This window comes from Thunnus maccoyii, chromosome 8, assembly GCF_910596095.1.
Source record: "Thunnus maccoyii chromosome 8, fThuMac1.1, whole genome shotgun sequence".
Classification (NCBI taxonomy): domain Eukaryota; kingdom Metazoa; phylum Chordata; class Actinopteri; order Scombriformes; family Scombridae; genus Thunnus; species Thunnus maccoyii.
Genome location: NC_056540.1, coordinates 34,292,625 through 34,317,550, shown reverse-complemented (window position 1 = coordinate 34,317,550; position 24,926 = coordinate 34,292,625). Strand labels below are relative to the sequence as shown.

The 24,926-nt window shown below is 38.1% G+C and overlaps 2 protein-coding genes across 2 annotated transcripts in view; both read left to right on the top strand.

The window, feature by feature from the left end:
• The window catches only part of LOC121901528 (NLR family CARD domain-containing protein 3-like), a 481,268-nt gene that overhangs the window by 439,799 nt on the left and 16,543 nt on the right, over positions 1 to 24,926 (top strand). The gene's annotated exons all lie outside the window — the stretch shown is intronic.
• Positions 5,106 to 18,212, top strand: LOC121901554 (NLR family CARD domain-containing protein 3-like). The gene is made up of 11 exons (XM_042418403.1): positions 5,106 to 5,842; positions 6,084 to 6,185; positions 6,280 to 6,429; positions 6,513 to 6,632; positions 8,734 to 8,812; positions 8,974 to 9,202; positions 9,337 to 11,131; positions 11,253 to 11,426; positions 12,284 to 12,457; positions 16,597 to 16,643; positions 16,798 to 18,212. The coding sequence occupies exons 2-11, from the start codon at positions 6,097 to 6,099 to the stop codon at positions 17,370 to 17,372; spliced, it is 3,432 nt and encodes a 1,143-aa protein (XP_042274337.1). The 5' UTR covers positions 5,106 to 5,842; positions 6,084 to 6,096; the 3' UTR covers positions 17,373 to 18,212.

The window sequence follows — 24,926 nt, the reverse complement described above, 5'->3', positions numbered from 1 at the left end:
ATCAATTAACCTGGACTGTGAGAAGAAAACTGATCCATTAACCAATCTGTTCAAATATCTGAATAATGTTTTATTTGTTTACTCCACACTCACTGATGGAAGATGATTAAGGCCACCTGTGAGGAATTTATGAGCTCTGAGATTAAAGTCAGAATTCTGACTTTAATAAATATTCACATGTGGCCCTAATCATCTTCCTTAAGAATCAAACTGATTAGTTTTAGATTAAAAATACATAGAAACACATTATCAGCTGTTTACTGACAGTTAAAAAACTTTAAGTCCAGATTGTGATTTCTGCTTTTATCAAACCTGTTAAAGACGTCAGTACTTTAAAACCTTCAAATTTACACCATAAAGATTGTTTTCTTCAAAATTTTCTGTTTTGAATAAAAATGTGGCACCTCTGACCTGCCCTACTCTGTCTCTGATTGGCTGACCCTGACATTCTTACCCTAAACTTAACCAATCCAACCAATGAAGGCGACGAGTACTAGCCAATCAGAGGCAGAGTAGGGCGGGTCATGACTTCACCATCCTGCATTCGTTATATTTCTCCACCTATTTATTCAGGTTTTTCTTTTAATTTGTCACCTGACTGTAACTGTATATATACATTTAATAAATGTACATCACATGATAAACTGCTGATGTGAGAGTGGAAGAACAAACTGGTTTTAATGGTTTTAATGGTGACATGCTGTAAAGAGACAGTTTGATTTCTGATGGTGAATTAAAAGACTTTGTTGTCATTGTGTTGTAAATATAAATATGTTTAATAAGTGATTCTCTTCACAGCAACACTGTCTCTGTATTTGAACACTGGTGGAGTTTATTGATCCACAGAGAGCTGCTGAGGCTCAGTGACACCACTGGATCTGATTATTTCAAACATCTTCATTTCTTTTTAAAGCCTAAATGTTCCTGTTTTCATGTTTTAAAGTGTGAGTGAAGCAAACAGCTCCTCCTCTGACAGGATGTGATGCTGTGAGTGAACAGCAGGTGGCAGCAGACACTCATGTTTCTGTTCCTCCAACACTTCAGTTTCACACAGTTTATATGTTCAGAGGTGGAAGAAATAAAACGCATCCTTTACTTTAGTAAAAGTAGTAAAACTACCATCAAATACTCCTTTACAAGTAAAAGTCCTGCATTCAACAACATATTGAAGCTCTGAGAAATAAAATGTAGTGAATCATGAAACAGTTGAGTGTTTCTCTCTGACGTGGAGGAAAAGTAGAAGGTGTGTCCACCAGTCCTCCCATAACACAGTCTAACTGGTCCCAGTATGAATCTAACAGTGGACAGACTGGTTTGATGATGATGTGTGTATATTCAGTATTTATATGTTGTACATTATTCTATAAAGCTGTTTCTCTCCTGATTGTTCTGGAAACTTTCATGCACATGAAGGATGATATTAAAATATATTTTGCTTCCATAATCTGCTTTTCTCTTGTTTGTCTCTTTGTGACCAACCTGACTTTCACACATTTTCTTCTTCTGTCCTCATTTCTTCTTCTGCTGTTTGAAGGTTCAGACACTTTCTGAAGAAAACTGAAGTTTGCTCACTTTCACAGAAAAAGTAATTTTAAGAAAGTGTAAACGAATTAAAATGTTTTAAAATAAAGAAATAACAGCAAACTACTCAGAACTCACATGGTGCAACATTTAAAAACATCAGCACAAAATTATCTATAACTGATTTTATTTTTATGATGTAAAAACATTAAAACCAGCCTTTGATCTGTTATTGAAACCAGAGGCTGCCACATCCTCTCTCTCTGTCTGAAGTTTACTTCCTCATTCTGTTCTCCTCGTGTTGCAGCTTCTTTTCTCCGTCTAAAGGTATTTATTGTAACTTTATTCTGTTTGTATTGTGACAGTTTTCACTGTTTGACTCTGTAATGACTCTTTGTTCATCTTGTTAGTTTAGTTCCAGTAGAAACAGCAGAAATCTGTAGTTCAGAACTCTACTAACAGTCAACACAAATCAACATGGTGGAAGTTTTCCTCCATTTTAGTGTCACTGTTCAAAGTGTCCAATAACAGCTGACAGTACTGAGTCAGTGTTCACAGATCAATAACTTCCAACATTTGTCTTCTTTGTGGAGAAAAACAACAACCTGCTCTGTCTGTATTAGTGACAGCTTCAAGTTCAAATAACTTTATTTGTTGTTTACAAGAAGAAGAAACACAGAGAACATGTGGGTCACATGCTGAGTAAAAACAGAGTTACAGTCCATAAAAAGTTCAAACATAGAAGTAAAAACAGGTAAAAATATCTTAATCTACAACATACAGAGTGTGTATGGCAGTGGTGGAGGAAGGGGTTAAATCTGTCTGGAGCTTTCAGACTCTGTGTGTGACGCTGATAGATGTGTGATGTAGCTCCTTTCCTCTGACTTTAATGCAGGGGTGGAGCAGTGATTTTAAAAGTGTGGGGGTTCTGGAGATGAGGGACATGAGCACAGCAACCTCTCCGCCTTCGAGCCCTGTCCCAGTCTCAACATGCCAAATCAAAATGAAAGAATTTTTTCTACTAATGTAGTTGTAACCACTTCAGCTTACCATAAAATAATTACTGAAACCATATGAGTGTAACAACTCAGCAGAATTTATTTAGGGTCTGGTAGCAGTTTACTACTTACATCCAGTTATTTGTATGAACTGCTGGACTGGAGCATAGCTATCCTTATTATACTTCAGATAATCACAGAGTATCTTTATCCTATTTCCTTACATACCTTATAGACATGAAATGAAAGGAAACTTACACTGGATAGTTATAGATGCAAAACAAATTTAACCCTGGTAACAAGTCAGTATCTTCAAATAATTGGCTTAATAATATTAACAATTACAGGCTCAACCTGAAAATGTATTATGTTGCCCTTAAAACATAAAGAGTCATTTCTGAGTCAATGGACTAGTAAAACCTAAACTGTCTTCAATTGAAGAAGTGAGAAAAGCGATCAGCCTCAGAGACTGACCTGACACTATCCATGATCACAAGGTTCGACCAATGAGCATTACAATGGACATAAAATGCATGTACTTACTTCTTGGATCCTTGTACACACACCTGAGTGCTTGTCACTCAAAACAGCAGCACGGTCATAGCCCTGACCAACCAGGTTGGTTCGATATTCTAACCCATGTCTTTCAAGGTATTTTATGATCAAGTCGGTTAGCCCTGCTGCATCTAACCTGTCAGCCCTTTCTTCTGAAGGTCTTTGGTTTCATCAGCAATTAGTGAAAACCTCACTTTGTTTGACTTCCCCTATTATTTCAGCTTGTACCATTTCTGCATTCCAGTATTTCATTTTGGATAGTTTTGCCAGTGTACTTGGTATTTCCATGAGCTTTCATGTGCTTCTCTATCAGGGGATGATGCTTAGCAATTTCCGCTAAAATGGCTAAGAAGTTGCCTCTGTTATTTGAGTCCTCAGACTCTCTGTGACCTGTTTGGGAGATGTTCTTGGTGGCAGTTAATAGCAGTACGTCTGCAATGGTTTTGATGTATGCCTGATTCTTTTTAATTGTCTTTTCCCTCTCTTTATTGATGGAATCTATCATACATGAAGTTGTTTGAATGACCATGTGGTGCTGCTTCCATGCAAACATGACATTTCTGTGGCGCTCTGGTTTAGAGTGGTCTTTAAACCCACCTTCCTTGTACAAAGCTTTCTTCCAGTTGGAAAAGCCTGTTTCTGACCTAAATACAGAGGATGGGGCATTTGGAAGGGAAAAATGCCGGCAAGCACAGCGAAAAACAGAATCTTTACTAATGGAATACTCTAACCATGTATTGTCTTTGTACCAAGAATCATTAAATGCCCTCTTCCTGTTCCCATGCTGCGTCTTGGGGAAGACCTTGAGGTGAGGCTGCACAGGATCCTCTGCTCTAGACTGGGAAATATCTGGAGAGAAGCAGATAAAATAAAAGCTGTGAATGCCCCTCAACTTTCATAACCCCACTGTCATGACGTATACAGACAGTAAATGATTGTTAATCAATTTGTAGTTTACTAAAGTTCCATTAACAACATTTACAGGATGTAAACACACCTAAGACAGCTCGTATGCTGCTAGCTTGGAAAGCATCTATGATGTAAAGAGAATCTACAGATGATGCAGCAACAAGAACATTTAGAGGGAGAATAAAAGATGCCTGTCAGTGTTTGCTCTGTTCAGTTTGAATGAAATGCTGGATGTTAGCATGTCAGTTAAACTAGCTGCTATAGAACTGTGTCAGCGTGGGTCGCTGCTAACACACAACACCCAACTGAGACCATGTGCTGGCTGAAGAATAGTGACATCACAAACCCAACAAATGACCTTCAATCTACTTGTTTCAACTGTTCAACATCTTATTCATTTTTTATACAACTGTTGTATTTGACTGTAGTTGAGTTTCCTCCATCACTGGGTGTATTTCACAGCATCAGAGACAATAATGCAGGTCTTAATGAATGTTACCCCTGTGCCACCCATTGTTCCACGTCTGCACTATTTTAACACTAATTCCTTCAACCTTTCACTGTCTGTTGTTACTCTGAAAAATTACCTGCATATAACATGTAATATGTGCATCAATAATAATAAATGAGACTCAAATAAATACACAGCTGACACTGAGTGTTAAAGGCTCAATGTATGATGCTGCTGCTTTTCATAAATGAATGAAATAGATTATTAATAATATGCTGTTTAGTTGTGTTTAATGTTGAGCAGTAAAAGTAAACCATGTTTTAATAGATGTTCTGCAGTTAATAGATGTTCATCAAACAGTAAAATGTGCTGCAGTTATATTAGGAACACTGTCACTAGCTAGCAAGTCAACAACAGCTCATCAACCTGACAGATACACATTTTATCAGCTTTCAACACGTCACTAACTGCACTTAAACACAGTCATGTGATTATGTTCTGACAGTTTGACATAAAATTAACAGTTTCAAACAGTCTTGAGTTTGTTTGTGTAAAACATTTTATTCATTGTCAGAGAAGTTTAGTGTCAGTATGAAGGGTCGCCCCATTCAGTCACCTTTAAACTGGTGCATGGTTTAATAACCAGTATCATGCTGGTAGTGAGGGAGACTTTGTTTCACAGGGGGTATGGTTAGTGATTAACAGCTAATAAAAAGACATAAAATAATATATTCCGAAATCTTTCTAAACTATATCACAGACAAACTGTTGAAAACATCTTTTCATTGATGATATTCAGTATTTTAACCAAGCTAAGAGCTGCAGCAATAGAAACTAAAGTTTATGTTGCTGCCAAACCTTCATTCAGTATCTTTATAATATATCAATATAAAATCAATGTCACATTATATAAACTACAAAGTGAATCACTGTCATCAAAACACAGTAAACTCTGTTTGTGGAATAATGACGGAGTTTAAACTACAATGTGATGCCTCATCACAGGAAGATCTTTGTTCTGTTGTACAGAACTGCATTTAGTGTTGAGTCAGACAGATTGTTCTCTCTTATTCTGCCTGTTTTAATCTTTACTGTAGATGATGTTGGTAATGTGCAAGATCAATGTTAAATGCTCCATAAATTTAAATATTAATCATGGAAACATCTGTCCTTCGATCCTTACAATCTGTAAAAGTGTAAATTTAAAGTAAATAAGTTAAAAGTGTGATTCACAACAATCTCTAATTAAAACAGCAAGAAGTACAAATGACTCCATAGAAAACCAGAGTCCTCAGACTGATGATGAAGGACTGATGAAGGAGAATCAGCAGCAGTTTCTCTCTCTGTGTTTCCTCTGCAGGTGAAGCTACAAAGACTCTGTGACTGGATGTGGATCTGAATTCACCTGGTGAGTATTTTTATTTCTTCTGCCACACAGCTGACTCCACCAGCAGCTCCTCTCCATTAAATGTGCTCTATAGTGGTAAATAAAAAGCCAACAGAGAACTGGAACCTTCTGAAAGTAAAACATTAAACCTCAGTGGAAATGAAGAGGTGGTTGAATCAAGAATGACGCCGTTGTAACTGCAGTGCTGGTGTGATGTGCAGCTTGTTGTAATGAATGACCATGTTGTTGTGTTTGTGTGAAGGTGTTTCTCTGCTATGGATCAGTGTGAGTACAAAGAGGAGGGAATCCCTCCCTCTAAAAGCTCTCTGTGTGGGGAACATGACAGCCAGACCAAAGCTCAGAGGTGAGATGAGGATCTCTAACTGTCCATCACTGTTCTCCACTCACATCACTCCATCATTATTCACACTCAAAGCTCTGTATGTGTTGTGTTGAAGAACAAAGAAGCAGCACAGACCGGACTCTGCTGAACCTGAACCTGGACCTGGACCTGAACCTGGATCTGGACCCAGCTGTGTGTCCATGAAGAGTGACTGGTCCATGTATGAACCTTTAAATTTTAAACCTGGACAACCTGCTGATGGAAGGTAAGAATGTAAAGCTGCAAAGACTGAACAGACTTTTAATTTCTATCCAACATGCACATTTATCAGAGCTGTTGTTGTTTCAGGATCCAGCAGCAGAAACCAGACTCTCCTGGACCTGAACCCAGCTGTGTGTCCTTTAAGAGCAACCAGTTGAAGGAGAATTTCCTTGATTTTAAAGGAGTACATCCATCTGCTGATCAGATGTAAGCTGTAACTGACAGTAAATGTCGGGTTATGCTAGAAAAGAACTGGTTTGTATGACGTGTTGTCCGACCACGTCAGTGAAAAGCCGGCCATCATAGAGAGGGAGGAGACGTGATAATAATTTAAATATGGAGATAACAGATCGCATGTTCAGACAGTCTCTCCTGGAAGACATTCATGGTGTTGCACTTGGTTGTTCATATGAAAAGTGACATAATATGATTTATTTATACATTACAAACATAAAAAACATGTTAAAGTGAAAATATTTATTTCCAACATGGTCCCAAGATGTTAAAAGACAAAACACAAGACATACAACATAAAACTAGATCACCACAAATTCAATAAATTAATACATGCCCACATAAAAACATAAAGTACAACAAAAAAGTAAAAATGGAATTGTAGACTTCATTATAAACCATTGACCATGTTCCATAAATAAGTCCTGACCTGACTTCTATAAGTTCCTCTCATTTTTAACAGCTGGATGTGTAACAGGAGGCTGTTCCACAACACAGCAGCAACTTAAAAAAAGGAACTTCTGGCTACATTATTCATTGGAGGGACTTCATATGAACACACACTGGCCCTGGTGTTATAGCCATGCTGAGTATGTTCCATTGTTATCTGTGAAGTATTGAGGAGCAAACCCATTGATAATGTTGAACATATCATGCAGCTTCTGTTGTTCTACTCTGAGTTGTACTGACAGCAGTCCTACACTTCTCAATTCATCACCAACATGAGTTAAAGAGGATACATTTAAATAAATACTGAATAATATTATTTTGCATCACCTGCAGTTTGTTCCTAAATTCAGGTGTCAAACCACTGAACAAATCAGAACAGGCAGAATCAAACTGACGCTGTATCAATGAGGACATGAGAAGTTTCTTAACAGAAAAGTTAAAAAAAAATTCTACTTTTGTTCTGTGAAAGAGGAACTGAAGTTTTCTGGCACTCTTAGATAATATTTTAACAACAACAGATTCAAAGGACAGTGACTGGTCCAATATTACTCCTAAATATGATACAAAATATAATAAAATTTTAGTTCCATTACAAAATATTTTCAATGTATTCATTCTTGACGTCTTTGTTCCAAACAGGATTGACTGGGTTTTACCCAAATGTATTGATAGCTTGTTATCTATCAGCCACTCTCACACTTTCTGATTCATTATGTAGAGTTCTGAATTTCACTGACATCATTCCTAGATACCAGTAATGCAGAATTGTCAGCATACAGCAGTAGCTTGCATGTCACAGCAGCTGTTGTACCATTTATATACATAAGAAATAAAAGAGGCCCTAAAATAGAACCATGCAGCACCACACGTTATATCCTGAGTTTCTGATAGAATTACTTCAGCATCAGAGACTTGAGTTCTTCAAGTAATATAAGAAATAAACCATTTTACAGTAATATGTCCAAACACCATGCACTGTAACTTTGACAACAGTACAGAATGATTCACTGTGTAAATGGCTTTCATAACATAATTTCCTCCACCAAGGTTTTGTCTAATAAAATCAAACAAATGAATAAGACAGGTGTCAGTAGAGTATGCTGCTGTAAAACCAGACTGAAGCACATACAACAAACTGTGTCTGACTAAATACTCCTCAACCTGCTCAAACACAAGACATTCAAAAACCTCAGACATGACACCTGCCTACTTTCTCCCTTACACACACTTGAATGTCATTTTCATACTGGGAGCTGCCCAGTTCAACCAGTCTGATAAAAGCAGACACTGAGCAGCTCCACTGGAGCAGCTGGAGGTTGTAGCTGCCTTGCTCCAGGGCACTTCAGCAGTGTACAGTGAGGGAGGGAGAGCTGTATGGAGGGTTGTTCAGAGCTGTTGGGACTAAACCAAACTGACTGATGAAGCAAAACACTGAGCTGAAAGCTACAAACAGACTGAGCTGTTGATTCTCAGTGGGATCAACAGGACTAGTAAAGCTTTACCACTACAGGGAGTCATCTGATTCTCTGTTCACATCCAAATATCACTTGATGGGCCTTTAGCCTGTGTTTGTCTCTGTGTGGACAGACATAATGTGAGCTCATTCTTCATGATTCCTTCACAGAGTGGACCAGGAGAGCTCAGAGGTTCCCAGTGGTCAGTCTGCCCAGCAGCATCAAACACACCTGGACTCCATATTTATGGTCTGTACATGTACAATAACTACTTTTACATCTTTTCTGTTCACAACCATCTCCATGCTGCACTTTGTAGACCAGTGGATTGTCAGTCTGTCCAACATGGATCTGATGTTTGCTTCATGATTGGAGTTTGATTGTGTCATTCATATAGTATTCTGTTCCAGCTGCTGGAGGAGAACATCATCACCTTTGTGAAGAATGAGCTGAAGAAGATGCAGAAAGTTCTGAGTTCAGATTATCCAGAATGCCTAGAGAGTCAGAGGGAGGATGAGGAGGTTTTGGACGATGAAGAGGAAGAGCAGAGGAGGAGAAGCAGAGAGGCATTTCAGAAGATCACACTGCACTTCCTGAGGAGAATGAAGCAGGAGGAGCTGGCTGACCGTCTGCAGAACAGTAAGAGGATTTCTATAAAAATTTAACATGATGGATAAATGAGACATTAATGATGGAGGAAAATATTTTTTATAGTCTTTTGAAATATTTACTAATACTAATTTATTCATTGATTCTATTTTCTGTTCATACAGAATCTCATGCCATGTTTAATCATAAACTCAAGTCTAACCTGAAGAAGAAGTTTCAGTGTGTGTTTGAGGGGATTGCTAAAGCAGGAAATCCAACCCTTCTGAATCAGATCTACACAGAGCTCTACATCACAGAGGGAGGGACTGCAGAGGTCAATGATGAACATGAAGTCAGACAGATTGAAACAGCATCCAGGAAAACAGACAGACCAGAAACAACAATCAGACATGAAGACCTCTTTGAAGTCTCACCTGGAAGAGATGAACCAATCAGAACAGTGATGACAAAGGGAGTGGCTGGCATTGGGAAAACAGTCTTAACACAGAAGTTCACTCTTGACTGGGCTGAAGACAAAGCCAACCAGGAAATACACTTCACATTTCCATTCACTTTCAGAGAGCTGAATATGCTGAAAGAGAAAAAGTACAGCTTGGTGGAACTTGTTCATCACTTCTTTACTGAAACCAAAGAAGCAGGAATCTGCAGGTTTGAAGAGTTCCAGGTTGTGTTCATCTTTGACGGTCTGGACGAATGTCGACTTCCACTGGACTTCCACAACAATGAGATCCTGACTGATGTTACAGAGTCCACCTCAGTGGATGTGCTGCTGACAAACCTCATCAGGGGGAAACTGCTTCCCTCTGCTCGCCTGTGGATAACCACAAGACCTGCAGCAGCCAATCAGATCCCTCCTGAGTGTGTCAGCATGGTGACAGAGATCAGAGGGTTCACTGACCCACAGAAGGAGGAGTACTTCAGGAAGAGATTTAGAGATGAGGAGCAAGCCAGCACCATCATCTCCCACATCAAGACATCACAAAGTCTTCACATCATGTGCCACATGCCAGTCTTCTGCTGGATCACTGCTACAGTTCTGGAGGATGCTTTGAAAAGCAGAGAGGGAGGAGAGCTGCCCACGACTCTGACTGAGATGTACATCCACTTCCTGGTGGTTCAGTCCAAACTGAAGAAGGTCAAGTATGATGGAGGAGCTGAGACAGATCCACACTGGAGTCCAGAGAGCAGGAAGATGATTGAGTCTCTGGGAAAACTGGCTTTTGAGCAGCTGCAGAAAGGCAACCTGATCTTCTATGAATCAGACCTGGCAGAGTGTGGCATCGATATCAGAGCAGCCTCAGTGTACTCAGGAGTGTTCACACAGGTCTTTAAAGAGGAGAGAGGGCTGTACCAGGACAAGGTGTTCTGCTTTGTCCATCTGAGCATTCAGGAGTTTCTGGCTGCTCTTCATGTCCATCTGACATTCTTCAACTCTGGAGTCAAACTGCTGACAGAAGAACAAACAACATCCTGGTGGTCTGAAGGGTTCAGAGGCAAATCAACACATTTCTACCAGAGTGCTGTGTACGAGGCCTTACAGAGTCCAAATGGACACCTGGACTTGTTCCTCCGCTTCCTCCTGGGTCTTTCACTGCAGACCAATCAGACTCTCCTCCGAGGTCTGCTGACACAGACAGGAAGTAACTCACAGACCAATCAGGAAACAGTCGAGTACATCAAGATGAAAATCAGTGAGAATCTGTCTACAGAGAGAAGCATCAATCTGTTCCACTGTCTGAATGAACTGAACGATCATTCTCTAGTGGAGGAGATCCAACAGCATCTGAATTCAGGAAGTCTCTCCACAGATAAAGTGTCTCCTGCTCAGTGGTCAGCTTTGGTCTTCATCTTACTGTCATCAGAAAAACATCTGGATGTGTTTGACCTGAAGAAATACTCTGCTTCAGAGGAGACTCTTCTGAGGCTGCTGCCAGTGGTCAAATCCTCCAACATAGCTCTGTAAGTACAGGATAGTTATTTATAGATTGATTTATTGATTTATTGAAAAGATAGTCAAAGAGATTTTTTCAAGAGGGGAGAAAAATCAATTATTAAGTATTTTTCCAAATGTATTCTCCAGACTGAATGGCTGTAGCCTCTCAGAGAGAAGCTGTGCAGCTCTGTCCTCAGTTCTCAGCTCCCAGTCCTGTAGTCTGAGAGAGCTAGACCTGACTAACAACAACCTGCAGGATTCAGGAGTGAAGCTGTTATCTGCTGGACTGGAGAGTCCACACTGTACACTGAAAACTCTCAGGTCAGGATTCATCAACCTGCTCATCTGATGACCATTTAAATTGTGATTTATATGAGTACATAAACACGTGGACTTTTCTCTATTGAAATTATTTTCAGACCAGTTGTGTATTTATACTTTGTGAGTAATTTTCTATTTATATATTTTTATTAGTTTTGCTCTGTTTTTGCTGTTGGAACCTGAAATACCAGAGAGGAGTTTTAAGATCCAAACACTGATTGGAGAACTGTGTATCTGGCCCAAAGTAAAACACATACAGACAGTTATTCAATGGGCAGATTTTTAACAGTTATAGTTTCTTTTAATGTCAGAGCAGTATCTGTATTTGGATGATAGTGATTTTTACTCACCATGGTGATATGTCAGTGCACCCCAGTTGTTATGTGGTTAACCACCAATTAATTTTTGTTTTGTTTCAAACGACCTTAAAACTCTGGATGATTACTGAAACTGAATGAATGAGTCAGAAATGTTTCCTTACTGTTAGTTTTTTCCACAATGCTCAGTCCTTATATGCCACATTATTTGGGATTGTTCTGTATTCAGCTGTGAGCATCTGTCACCTGCAGCTCTTCATCTAATCAACTCACTGTGGCTGTTTCTTATTCTACTATTCTTTTATTTATACCTAATTTTATGCAGTGAAGAGTTAGCCGTCGTCTAACATCATGTTGACTAAGGTTACAGGAAGCTGAACTACCTCACAAGAAAAGCCTTACAGTGGTTAGCCACTTGAATTTAGAGTGACTAAAAGTATTAAGCTTAACTCTAAAGATTACAGAAACACATGATGGTGATGACAGTAATAAACACATGATCTCAGATCATGTGACGTGTATTGTCTTGCGTGTCTGCAGTCTGTCAGGATGTCTGATCACAGAGGAAGGCTGTGCTTCTCTGGCCTCGGCTCTGAGCTCCAACCCCTCCCATCTGAGAGAGCTAGATCTGAGCTACAATCATCCAGGAGATTCAGGAGAGAAACTGCTGTCTGCTGGACTAGAGGATCCACACTGGAGACTGGACACTCTCAGGTATGGACAGACAGGTTGTCATCATTTCAGAATACAAACTGCTGAGTCTTAAAAGAAAAAGGGAAACGCTTAAGATTACAACCTGCAACGTACAGTGTAATTGCTCTATAGTTACGGTGTAATCTTTTGTACTAACGATGTACCATTAGAGTCTGTACCAATATAATCAGTGGCGGCTGGTGACTCAAAAAATTGGGGAAGACAGGAGGAAAACCAACATGGAATCTTACAACAAACCACATCATACTATATCATTGTCCCTCACCCGATGAAATCGGAGGGGTGGAGGGCAGTTTTATATGCCAATAAAACAATTTGCTTCCAAAAACAAAAACCCCGGAGTGGTGAAAAGGATGCTTCTTTAAAGACATTTATATATATTGTTTCTAAATAAAGAAATGTTCATTTTAGCCGTGGAGTGGTTTACATGTGTCATTTTAACAAAGTTAAATTCAAATTTATAGTATTGTTCTATTGTGACAACAGATTTATGTTCTCATCAAAAGCAGACAACATATCACATGATTTACATGTGTTTCCTATGTATTTTCTTAGTATACAGAAATATATAAAGTACTACAAAGCTTATAATGTGATACAGGTACAGATCAGTGCTGAATACTAGAAATACTGAACACTATAAACGTTCACAGATCTAAAAGTGTAGGTTCACATCATAAAGTATTAATGCATGCATCAAATACATGACTTACACACTCTTATCTATATGCACCACATACAAAATATAGTCTACAAAGCTGACATGTTAACTTGTTATTCTAGTTACATTTAGCTTATTACTCAATATATGGTTCAGCTTAAAAACGAACTGAAGAAATTGTCACAAGCAAGCAGCCAGACTTCCTGCACATTCATCCACTAATCACACAACATCATCAGGTAACTGAACAACCACTCAATTAAAAACAAGAGTGAGTTCAGACATTTCACTGTAACTTCAAAAAGCAAACTACCTGCAGCACATTATATGATATCTGCTGCATTCTTGTTAAGGAGATAAATTCACACAACAGCCACAGAGACATTTAACCATCAGGGATGAAATTAGCAACCAAAGAGACAGAGCAAGAGAAGCTGTCTCTGACTCACGTTATCTGATGTATGGAGTGAGATTTGTTTCATAATGATTCGTGTGAACAGAACAACAATCTCTGTGTAAATGTGTAATCTGTAAATATAAACACTTTCCACAAACACAAAAAAACTGATTTGTAAACTCACAAAAATACTTTGCAAATATAAAACAGATCTGCAAATACACAAACAAATTCCACAAATAAAAAAATATCTGTGAATACATTATATTAATTTAGAAATAAATGAAAAACATTTGTGAATATCTTCCTAACATTTACAACTTTCCAACAGGCATTTGTGAACTCAGTTTTTATTTGTGAATCGAAAAAAACATTTGTGGATCTCAGTTCTACGCGCGTGGATTTGCTTTTTACACACACAGAGTTTTGAAACAAACTTTCCGCCTGTCCGGATGAAAATCCACTCGTATCACTCATTTTCGGATAGCACGTGATCGCCTGCTGACATCATTTCCACATTTCCAAGTAAGAGCACGCAGTCTTTCTGTGAGCTGTTTTTTTTCTTCAAATTAATCAATCAGCGATAAGTAACGTGCATTCATTGTTTTGTGTTAATGTCACACAGTGAGTATTAGTGTGTGTTTATATGTTCTGTGTATATTATCTAGCTCACACTTTTGTATACATTTCTGTTTGAGTATGAAAGGCACGAGGATGCTTGTGAGCAATGTTCAGCTCTCCAAAGCGGTGGTTTGGCTGCTTCTTCAGTTGGCAGTTATCAGCCACGTCATCCTTTATATTTTTCATTTATTCTTTCAGATGGGTAAAAGTGACAAAGCACTTCACATCTTATTAGTGGTGTATCCTTATTAATGTAGTTAGGTTACATTGTTTCATTGAGGCTACGTTAAGTGTAGTAAGATATGACAAGTAACAGCATCCTGGTTAAAGTCTTTGATAGAATGGCTGTTGGTGTTGATAGTTATTTTGGTTTAGAAACGTCGTATTGTAGTTTTATTGTTCATTGTTAATATGTAGATTACGCTAAGCTAACATTAACTACTGAACCGGCATCTGTTGCCATGGCAACAGTAAACATTGATGTTGCAGGCTGGGGAACGAAAGCAGGGAGCAGGGTTTTATACATTGTAAATACGATTAAGATGCATTGTAAATAGACCAGAAGTCATACCATCCAACCTGAAGGGGCCACTTTAGAAGATGCTGGTGACTCACATCCAGACATTTGTCCACAACCTTTTAATGCTAGTCTAATCAGTAGAAAATTATGGGGTAAGATTTAGACATTTTAAGCACAGCATTTAAGAGGTGACTACTTTTATCTACCGCTTTATTGTTAAACAATAACAAATAAATAAAAAAATAAACGCAGCTATTTATAACACGATGAATACAAATGCAAAATGTAAGTGTAAGTGTACCTCCAATGGATCTAACCCATACAGTCTATGGCACTGTTTATACCTGGTATTAACATGCGTCTCGGGTGATCCGATCACAAGTGGACAGCTTTAAGTACGTCTGTTCACACCCGGTATTAACAGTAATGTTTATGTTCACATTCTGTGTTCTTCTACACATCCGATAGGTCAGCTGTTACACACTCAGTCTACGTTCAACAGCCCGGAGCATGAATGTGCAACAGATGCAACAGATGCCGGTTCGGTAGCTAACGTTAGCTTAGTGTGTATTCTATCAAAGACCTTAACCAGGATGTTGTCATTTGTCATATCTTACTAGAGTTAACGTAGCCTCACTGAAAGAATGTAACCTAACTAAACACGGTGCGGTTCACACAGACAGCTACATTAGTAAGGATACACCACTAATAAGATGTGAAGTGCTTTGTGACTTTTACCCATATGAAAGAATAAATGAAAAATACAAAGGATGACGTGGCTGATAACTGCCAACTGAAGAAGCAGCCAAACTACCGCTTTAGAGAGCTGAACATTGCTCACAAGCATCCTCGTGCCTTTCATACTCAAACAGAAATATATACGAAAGTGTGAGCTAGATAATATACATAGAACAAATAAACACACACTAATACTCACTGTGTGACATTAACACAAAACAATGAATGCACGTTACTTATCCCTGATTGATTAATTCGAAGAAAAAAAAAGCTCAGCTCACAGAAAGACTGCGTGCTCTTACTTGGAAATGTGGAAATGACGTCAGCAGGCGATCACGTGCTATCCGAAAATGACCGAGTGATACGAACTAAACTTATATTATACAAAAGTTTGGTTTTGCCTCTGCTGTTAAAACATTGAGTGGTTCATTGAATGTTTGGTCAGATGTAGGCTAAGCGTGGTATGAGATTGAAAAGCCGGCGCACACTTCAGGAACAGTCCTGCACTTTGGCTCCACAGCAGTTAACACCTTTTTATTTCAGGTAACGTTACATCCAGCACTGACACAGTGAAACAAACGGATCAGCCCGGAGCTCCACGGTTAAATAACATGTAGTTGATCAGTAGGAGGTTTAATTTTCCCCGTACAGCCCCGGTGAGAGGCGGCTCAGGGAGACGGCGGCAGGTGGAGGTGGTGGAGCTGCAGCTGCAGGCTGCCAACATGGCTGCATTAAATTAACAACAGCAAGGATATTAGTTTTATTTTATTATTCTTGCTTATATGTTCAGTTCACAAAGTGTGTGAAGAGTTCATTCTGCTGACTAAAATACATTTGTTGGATCATAGTTTGTGTTTTTGTGCTTTATTGCTGTTTAAATGTAGGATATTATATGGCTGTTTAAACATATGTCCGCTAGTTGTTCTATATGGCCGGAATTCTGGAATATTAACGGACATGTTGGCCGTCAGAAAAGTCTAGCATCTAACCCTGGTCTGCATCTGTTATTGTTCAAGGAAATCCACCGTTAAAAAGACAAGTTGTTTTTTTTTAAATAGATGCACAATGTTTCCAAAGTCAATGAGTAATCGCGTTAAATAATTGTGATTATGGTTTTTGCCATAATGGAGCAGCAGTAATATCATGTCCATGTTTGCATGCTGAAAGAGAACGTGCTGCTCTGACCCCCCTCCTCCTTTCAGGCTGCAGCCTGCTGGAGTCCGATACTTGACACCAGGTCTGAGGAAGTGTAAGTGTGTTTTTCATTTCATTCATGAAAACAAAGCAAACTTCAAACTGTGACATCACTCATTCACGTCCTACTGAGGATGAAGATGATGTCATCATCAAACAGATGATAGATCAATAACTGCAGCTGTATTGTGTCTCGTTCTCTCCATCAGATTTCTGTCAACTCACACTGGATCCAAACACAGCATACAGAAACCTCAAACTGTCTGACAACAACAGGACGGTGACAGGTGTGGAGGAGGATCAGTCATATCCTGATCATCCAGACAGATTTGATTACTGGTATCAGCTGCTGTGTAGAAATGATCTGACTGGTCGCTGTTATTGGGAAGTCGAGTGGAGAGGAAGAGTTCGTATATCAGTGACTTACAGAGGAATCAGAAGGAAAGGAGACAGTGAAGACTGTTTGTTTGGATGGAATGATCAGTCCTGGAGTCTGAGCTGCTCCAATGATGATGGTTACTCTGTCCGTCATGTTAAGAGAAAAACATTCATCTCCTCCTCCTCTGCCAACTACGTCTTCTTCTCCCGTTCCTCCTCCTCCTCCTCCTCTGTCTCTAACAGAGTAGCAGTGTATGTGGACTGTCCTGCTGGCACTCTGTCCTTCTACAGAGTCTCCTCTGACACACTGATCCACCTCCACACCTTCAACACCACATTCACTCAGCCTCTGTATGCTGGGTTTATGGTCTGGCCTGGTTCCTCAGTGTCTCTGTGTGGTCTGTAGGAGGAAGAGTCTCCTCCTGTTAGAGAAACTTTCTCACTGCTGACCAGATAGTTCAGTCTGTACAGGATCACACACAGCTGATGGTATTTAGTACCAACATGATCTCTCACTGCTTGTGAATTTAAACATGGTTTCCACATGATTGACAGTTTGTTTGTAAAATGAATCAAATGATAAACTGAGTCCAGTTGTTGTTGTTTTCTGTTGTTAGTGTATTAGAAAGGCTTGAACTGTAATGGGATAATGGGAATGGGATCTTCACAATGTTTAGTTGTAGTTCTTCTAGTAGTTTCATAGTAACTGTGTTACCTGATTCCTTCACTTATTTAGAGATCACATGACAAATGATGGTCAGAACAACAGGCCTCCTATTGGCTGGTTAAATGAACACCTCTAATGGTGAAGGCTGAGGCTCAGCAGCTGGAGTGTGGCTGCTTTTATGCTGCGTTCATATCATATTGGAATTATGCTAATTATGAGATTCTGACTTGTAAATAGAATTCAGGTCAACATTCAAGTGGTAATTATGAAGTGGAAAAGCTGAAAGCTCTGATATTTACTGGATATGGTGGATTATTGTCAATAACAGTATTTTTGAGCCTCATTCCACCAACTTTGTAATCATGCAGTCTTGATTTGTTGTGTGACATGAATGCTGGCAAGTTGTAAACATGGGAATCTTTCCCGCCTCTACCATCCATCCCATATGATGTGAACACAGCATTAGAGATGAGAAGTCCAGGAGCTGTTGTGTGTTTCTGACATACAGGAAGTATTTAGTTTTTCTCTGGAGTGTTTATTTAGTTCCTGTGTAGAGAATAAAGTTCATGATGATCAGTAGCTGATGTTAGTTTTCTCCATTTATTTTTGTGTGTGTGCATGTTAATTCATATCTAATTTCATATAGTAGATTGAAGGTATTTGACAGTTTCAGGACTGTTTAAAGTGTCAGTTTAATGTGTTTAGCTCACATTCAGTCTGACAGCTGTTGTTCATTGACTGTTTCTAAATAAGTTGTGCATCATCAGCACTCAGCTGTCATGTGTGATTAAAGCCAGCAGGTGTCACTGTTTATTCCTTTGGTTCATACTGACAGAGATACGATGATAAATGCTGATGAATATTAGCGCCCTCTGGTGGTCAGAGTAACAAACTACAACACCATCCTGCATTGTTCAGGAGTTTGTGAAATGATGTTCAGAAATCATTCAAAGCCTTTTGGCTCTTTGTACATCCATGAAGATGTTTGTGAATATGTATTTGTAAATGACGATGATGTCTGAATAAAATGTGTAAATGTCAGTAGATTCAAAGCTAAAAACTATGTGAACCTCAGCACTCAAGTTCCCACACATATAAGTTACAGCTGCTCATTTTCTCAGCTGGTCTCAGACCTCTCAGGAGGTTTTATTCTCTTCAGTTTGGGACTCTTCATTCATATCATATCTTTCACCAAACTGCATTTTTTCCTTCTTTTTATTTAGTTTTGTCTTATTTCTATCTACTATGTTTCTATTGAATTATTTTAAATTCCTATTTAAATATCTTATAAATGGATTTTGTACTTCTCTGCCATGATTAATTCCTGGCAGTGTGGAGGACATTTAGAAACATTTAGTCCTTCATTTAGTACTCATGTATTGGATAATTACATGAGTAAAACCTAAATAATGATACATATTATTTATGTTGTTCTATTGTGGGTATTTCTAAAATCCTGGCTACAGCCCTGAATATATACACCAAAATAATGTATTACAAACAAACAATAGAGCAAAATGAATACGTAACCATGGAAACAATCCAAAAGAAGAATCCAGTTGGATGCATGGACAGGTGTTTACTCCTGAGAGAGACAGTCACAATATATTCAGTTTAAAATGTGTAAAAGAAGAGTAAGATCTGTTGAGAAATGTGTTGAGCGGATCACAGACATCTGAGTGTGCAGCTTGTTCTGCTCTGTGATATTTACTGACAAAGATCTCAAACATTGCTCAGTGAATTAATGGAGCATCGTGCTGCTGTCAGGGTGGATGTTCTCTGTTTCTTTGAGCTCACCTTAAATCTCAGTTTAACACCTGCAGGATTGATGACGTCACAACCAGTTTGGAGCCAATCGTGGTCCAGTATGCGATTTACACAAGTGTGATGTGGAAACTTGAAGCCTCCGGAGCACAAACACTGAGAATGGACTTTACAGTGAAGCAGTTCAACTCTGCAAACTAAACATATTTAAATATTTACACATTCTGGATGTTTAATGAAGGCTGAGATGTCATTTGAAGAATTTTTAACTAATAAATTAATCTTTTTTCATGGGAAACTGACATCAGACACACATTATTATTCCAAGCAAGTATTTTTATATTCTTAAAACGTGCGGAGGATCTTTAAAGTTCAGACAGTCTGTGACGACACAACTGACGTCAGTTAAAGTCCGTTTTGATTTTTTACATCGACTATAAAACTTTTTTGGGTTTTTGTCAGAGCGACTCAAAAATGATGAGTTCTGATGGTGTTTATTGATCAGATTGATAGATTGGATTCATGTTCTACAGACACACTGTGAGATACATAATCAAAGTCTAAAAATACATCATGTGATATTTCTAAAGGAACTTTACAACATATCTGATATAATTTGTTGATAAACAAAATTGTAAGAAGAAAACAACAGTGTCAGGTGTTTGGGAGAGTTGCATCCTGGAACTATTTGTTGACCAACAACAGCCGGGTTCAGTGACGTCCTGAGCGGATGGATACACTGTTGTTTGTCAGGAAATAGTCCTAAAATATAACTTCTGCTAGCAGCATGAATGTAGAAATGGTTCAGACTGAACTATCTCAACTACTATTGAACAGATTGCTGTTAAATGAGTTTCACACCTTCATGTTTCCTGCAGGATGAGGAATAATAACTTTGATCTGAGTTTTCATTTAGCGCCATCATCTGGTCAAAATGTTAACGATTAAACAAACAGATAGGATGTGTTCATTACTGATCTTTAAAGGGTGTTTGTGTATTTTTAAATACGTTAATTCCTTAAATACTGAACTATTCCTTTAAACCTTTTTTCATCTTCACACAGAAGAAACTTTGAATGTGTTGAACTTTGTTGTTTTATGTCTGAATTTTTATGTTGGTGGATTATTGGGACGTTTTGTAAAATAAAACTTTCTTCACCTCTGGAGTTTTTTATGAGGTTTTATTTATTTGGCAACAGAATCATGAAACACAAAATTAAACATTTTAACCCTAAAAACAACAAATTATGTTTCTGTCAAAATGCAAAACAAAACTTTAAAGTAGCAGCTTCAATGTACCCTTTAAACAGTTTCAGTTTGATCTGATTTTAAAACAAACTGAAATAACTTGTTCCAGATGTTTCCACCACATCCAGAGTCAGATTTTAAATCCTCAACGTGCTGAAGTTTCCTCGAATCTCTTCAGGAAAAATGAGTTTGATGAAACCAACAGAGCTTAAATCCAAAAAACATCCAATCATTTTGTTCTCGGTTTCAGTTTCTCTCTGACTTTAAAGTTAAGATGTTTCTGCTCAGGATTTCTGGGAAATGAAGTCCTCCAAATTCAAACTGTCACAAAAATATAAAAGTGCCTCACGGAGTTTTAGATCAAAGACAGTTTATTAGTCAGTTTGTTCAGCATCACCTCTCTGAGTCGACATCATGTGACCAAACAGATGACTTTTAAGTTGTGTATTAAAGTTGTAAGTGAGGAGCTCATTCTCAACTCTACAGGGGAAATAGTTTTATTTTAATTTTAATGCACAACTGAAACAGAATAAAAACATTCCAGTGATGTAAAACTGAAAAATACAAGTCTGAGAAGCCATGTTGGATGATTTTTCTTCAAGAACTGGTTTCTAATGAGGGTCACATGAAAATGAAGTTGGTATCAGCAGAGAATCTCTCAGACATTTCCAGACTTTCTGCAGTGATAACCAAATTAAAGTTAAGATGTTTTTAATATATAGAATGTAATTTAACATCTTTCTCATGACCAAAGAATGATAGAAAACCAGTTGGGACAACATTTAATTACTTAAATTTCTCTTTGGGATTAATAAAGAACTCCTACAATTATGTACATGAATTTATTAACATTTATATCACATTTTGTCAGTAATACCAGCTGTTTATAACAACAATTCAGTAAGATAATTAATCAATTAACCTGGACTGTGAGAAGAAAACTGATCCATTAACCAATCTGTTCAAATATCTGAATAATGTTTTATTTGTTTACTCCACACTCACTGATGGAAGATGATTAAGGCCACCTGTGAGGAATTTATGAGCTCTGAGATTAAAGTCAGAATTCTGACTTTAATAAATATTCACATGTGGCCCTAATCATCTTCCTTAAGAATCAAACTGATTAGTTTTAGATTAAAAATACATAGAAACACATTATCAGCTGTTTACTGACAGTTAAAAAACTTTAAGTCCAGATTGTGATTTCTGCTTTCATCAAACCTGTTAAAGACGTCAGTACTTTAAAACCTTCAAATTTACACCATAAAGATTGTTTTCTTCAAAATTTTCTGTTTTGAATATAAATGTGGCACCTCTGACCTGCCCTACTCTGTCTCTGATTGGCTGACCCTGACATTCTTACCCTAAACTTAACCAATCCAACCAATGAAGGCGACGAGTACTAGCCAATCAGAGGCAGAGTAGGGCGGGTCATGACTTCATCATCCTGCATCCGTTATATTTCTCCACTTATTTATTCAGGTTTTTCTTTTAATTTGTCACCTGACTGTAACTGTATATATACATTTAATAAATGTACATCACATGATAAACTGCTGATGTGAGAGTGGAAGAACAAACTGGTTTTAATGGTTTTAATGGTGACACGCTGTAAAGAGACAGTTTGATTTCTGATGGTGAATTAAAAGACTTTGTTGTCATTGTGTTGTAAATATAAATATGTTTAATAAGTGATTCTCTTCACAGCAACACTGTCTCTGTATTTGAACACTGGTGGAGTTTATTGATCCACAGAGAGCTGCTGAGGCTCAGTGACACCACTGGATCTGATTATTTCAAACATCTTCATTTCTTTTTAAAGCCTAAATGTTCCTGTTTTCATGTTTTAAAGTGTGAGTGAAGCAAACAGCTCCTCCTCTGACAGGATGTGATGCTGTGAGTGAACAGCAGGTGGCAGCAGACGCTCATGTTTCTGTTCCTCCAACACTTTAGTTTCACACAGTTTATATGTTCAGAGGTGGAAGAAATAAAACGCATCCTTTACTTTAGTAAAAGTAGTAAAACTACCATCAAATACTCCTTTACAAGTAAAAGTCCTGCATTCAACAACATACTGAAGCTCTGAGAAATAAAATGTAGTGAATCATGAAACAGTAGAGTGTTTCTCTCTGACATGTGGAGGAAAAGTAGAAGGTGTGTCCACCAGTCCTCCCATAACACAGTCTAACTGGTCCCAGTATGAATCTAACAGTGGACAGACTGGTTTGATGATGGTGTGTGTATATTCAGTATCTATATGTTGTACATTATTCTATAAAGCTGTTTCTCTCCTGATTGTTCTGGAAACTTTCATGTACATGAAGGATGATATTAAAATATATTTCGCTTCCATAATCTGCTTTTCTCTTGTTTGTCTCTTTGTGACCAACCTGACTTTCACACATTTTCTTCTTCTGTCCTCATTTCTTCTTCGTGCTGTTTGAAGGTTCAGACACTTTCTGAAGAAAACTGAAGTTTGCTCACTTTCACAGAAAAAGTAATTTTAAGAAAGTGTAAACGAATTAAAATGTTTTAAAATAAAGAAATAACAGCAAACTACTCAGAAGTCACATGATGGAACATTTAAAAACATCAGCACAAAATTATCTATAACTGATTTTATTTTTATGATGTAAAAACATTAAAAACAGCCTTTGATCTGTTAGTGAAACCAGAGGCTGCCACATCCTCTCTCTCTGTCTCTCTCTCTGTCTGAAGTTTACTTCCTCTTTCTGTTCTCCTCGTGTTGCAACTTCTTTTCTCCGTCTAAAGGTATTTATTGTAACTTTATTCTGTTTGTATTGTGACAGTTTTCCCTGTTTGACTCTTGAATGACTCTTTGTTCATCTTGTTAGTTTAGTTCCAGTAGAAACAGCAGAAATCTGAAGTTCAGAACTCTACTAACAGTCAACACAAATCAACACGGTGGAAGTTTTCCTCCATTTTAGTGTCACTGTTCAAAGTGTCCAATAACAGCTGACAGTACTGAGTCAGTGTTCACAGATCAATAACTTCCAACATTTGTCTTCTTTGTGGAGAAAAACAACAACCTGCTCTGTCTGTATTAGTGACAGCTTCAAGTTCAAATAACTTTATTTGTTGTTTACAAGAAGAAGAAACACAGAGAACACATGTGGGTCACATGCTGAGTAAAAATAGAGTTACAGTCCATAAAAAGTACAAACATAGAAGTAAAAACAGGTAAAAATATCTTAATCTACAACATACAGAGTGTGTGTGGCAGTGGTGGAGGAAGGGGTTAAATCTGGCCGGAGCTTTCAGACTCTGTGACGCTGATAGATGTGTGATGTAGCTCCTTTCCTCTGACTTTAATGCAGGGGTGGAGCAGCGATTTTAAAAGTGTGGGGGTTCTGGAGATGAGGGACATGAGCACAGCAACCTCCCCGCCTTCGAACCCTGTTCCAGTCTCAACATGCCAAATCAAAATGAAAGAATTTTTTCTACTAATTTAGTTGTAACCACTGCTTCAGCTTACCATAAAATAATTACTGAAACCATATGAGTGTAACAACTCAGCAGAATTTATTTAGGGTCTGGTAGCAGTTTACTACTTACATCCAGTTATTTGTATGAACTGCTGGACTGGAGCATAGCTATCCTTATTATACTTCAGATAATCACAGAGTATCTTTATCCTATTTCCTTACATACCTTATAGACATGAAATGAAAGGAAACTTACACTTCCATTAAAATAAAATGGATAGTTATAGATGCAAAACAAATTTAACCCTGGTAACAAGTCAGTATCTTCAAATAATTGGCTTAATAATATTAACAATTACAGGTTCAACCTGAAAATGTATTATGTTGCCCTTAAAACATAAAGAGTCATTTCTGAGTCAATGGACTAGTAAAACCTAAACTGTCTTCAATTGAAGAAGTGAGAAAAGCGATCAGCCTCAGAGACTGACCTGACACTATCCATGATCACAAGGTTCAAACAATGAGCATTACAATGGACATAAAATGCATACTTTGCAACTTCTTGGATCCTTGTACACACACCTGAGTGCTTGTCACTCATAACAGCAGCACGGTCATAGCCCTGACCAACCAGGTTGGTTCGATATTCTAACCCGTGTCTTTCAGGGTATTTTATGATCAAGTCGGTTAGCCCTGCTGCATCTAACCTGTCAGCCCTTTTTTCTGAAGGTCTTTGGTTTCATCAGCAATTAGTGAAAACCTCACTTTGTTTGACTTCCCCTATTATTTCAGCTTGTACCATTTCTGCATTCCAGTATTGCATTTTGGATAG

What these genes read in the sequence shown, in the direction of transcription:
- LOC121901554 (XM_042418403.1), top strand. Translation starts at nt 6,097, where the DNA reads ATGGATCAGTGTGAGTACAAAGAGGAGGGAATCCCTCCCTCTAAAAGC. An exon ending in GGACAACCTGCTGATGGAAG is followed by an intron (nt 6,430 to 6,512) that starts GTAAGAATGTAA and finishes TTGTTGTTTCAG; the next exon opens with GATCCAGCAGCAGAAACCAG. An exon ending in TGGAGACTGGACACTCTCAG is followed by an intron (nt 12,458 to 16,596) that starts GTATGGACAGAC and finishes TCCTCCTTTCAG; the next exon opens with GCTGCAGCCTGCTGGAGTCC.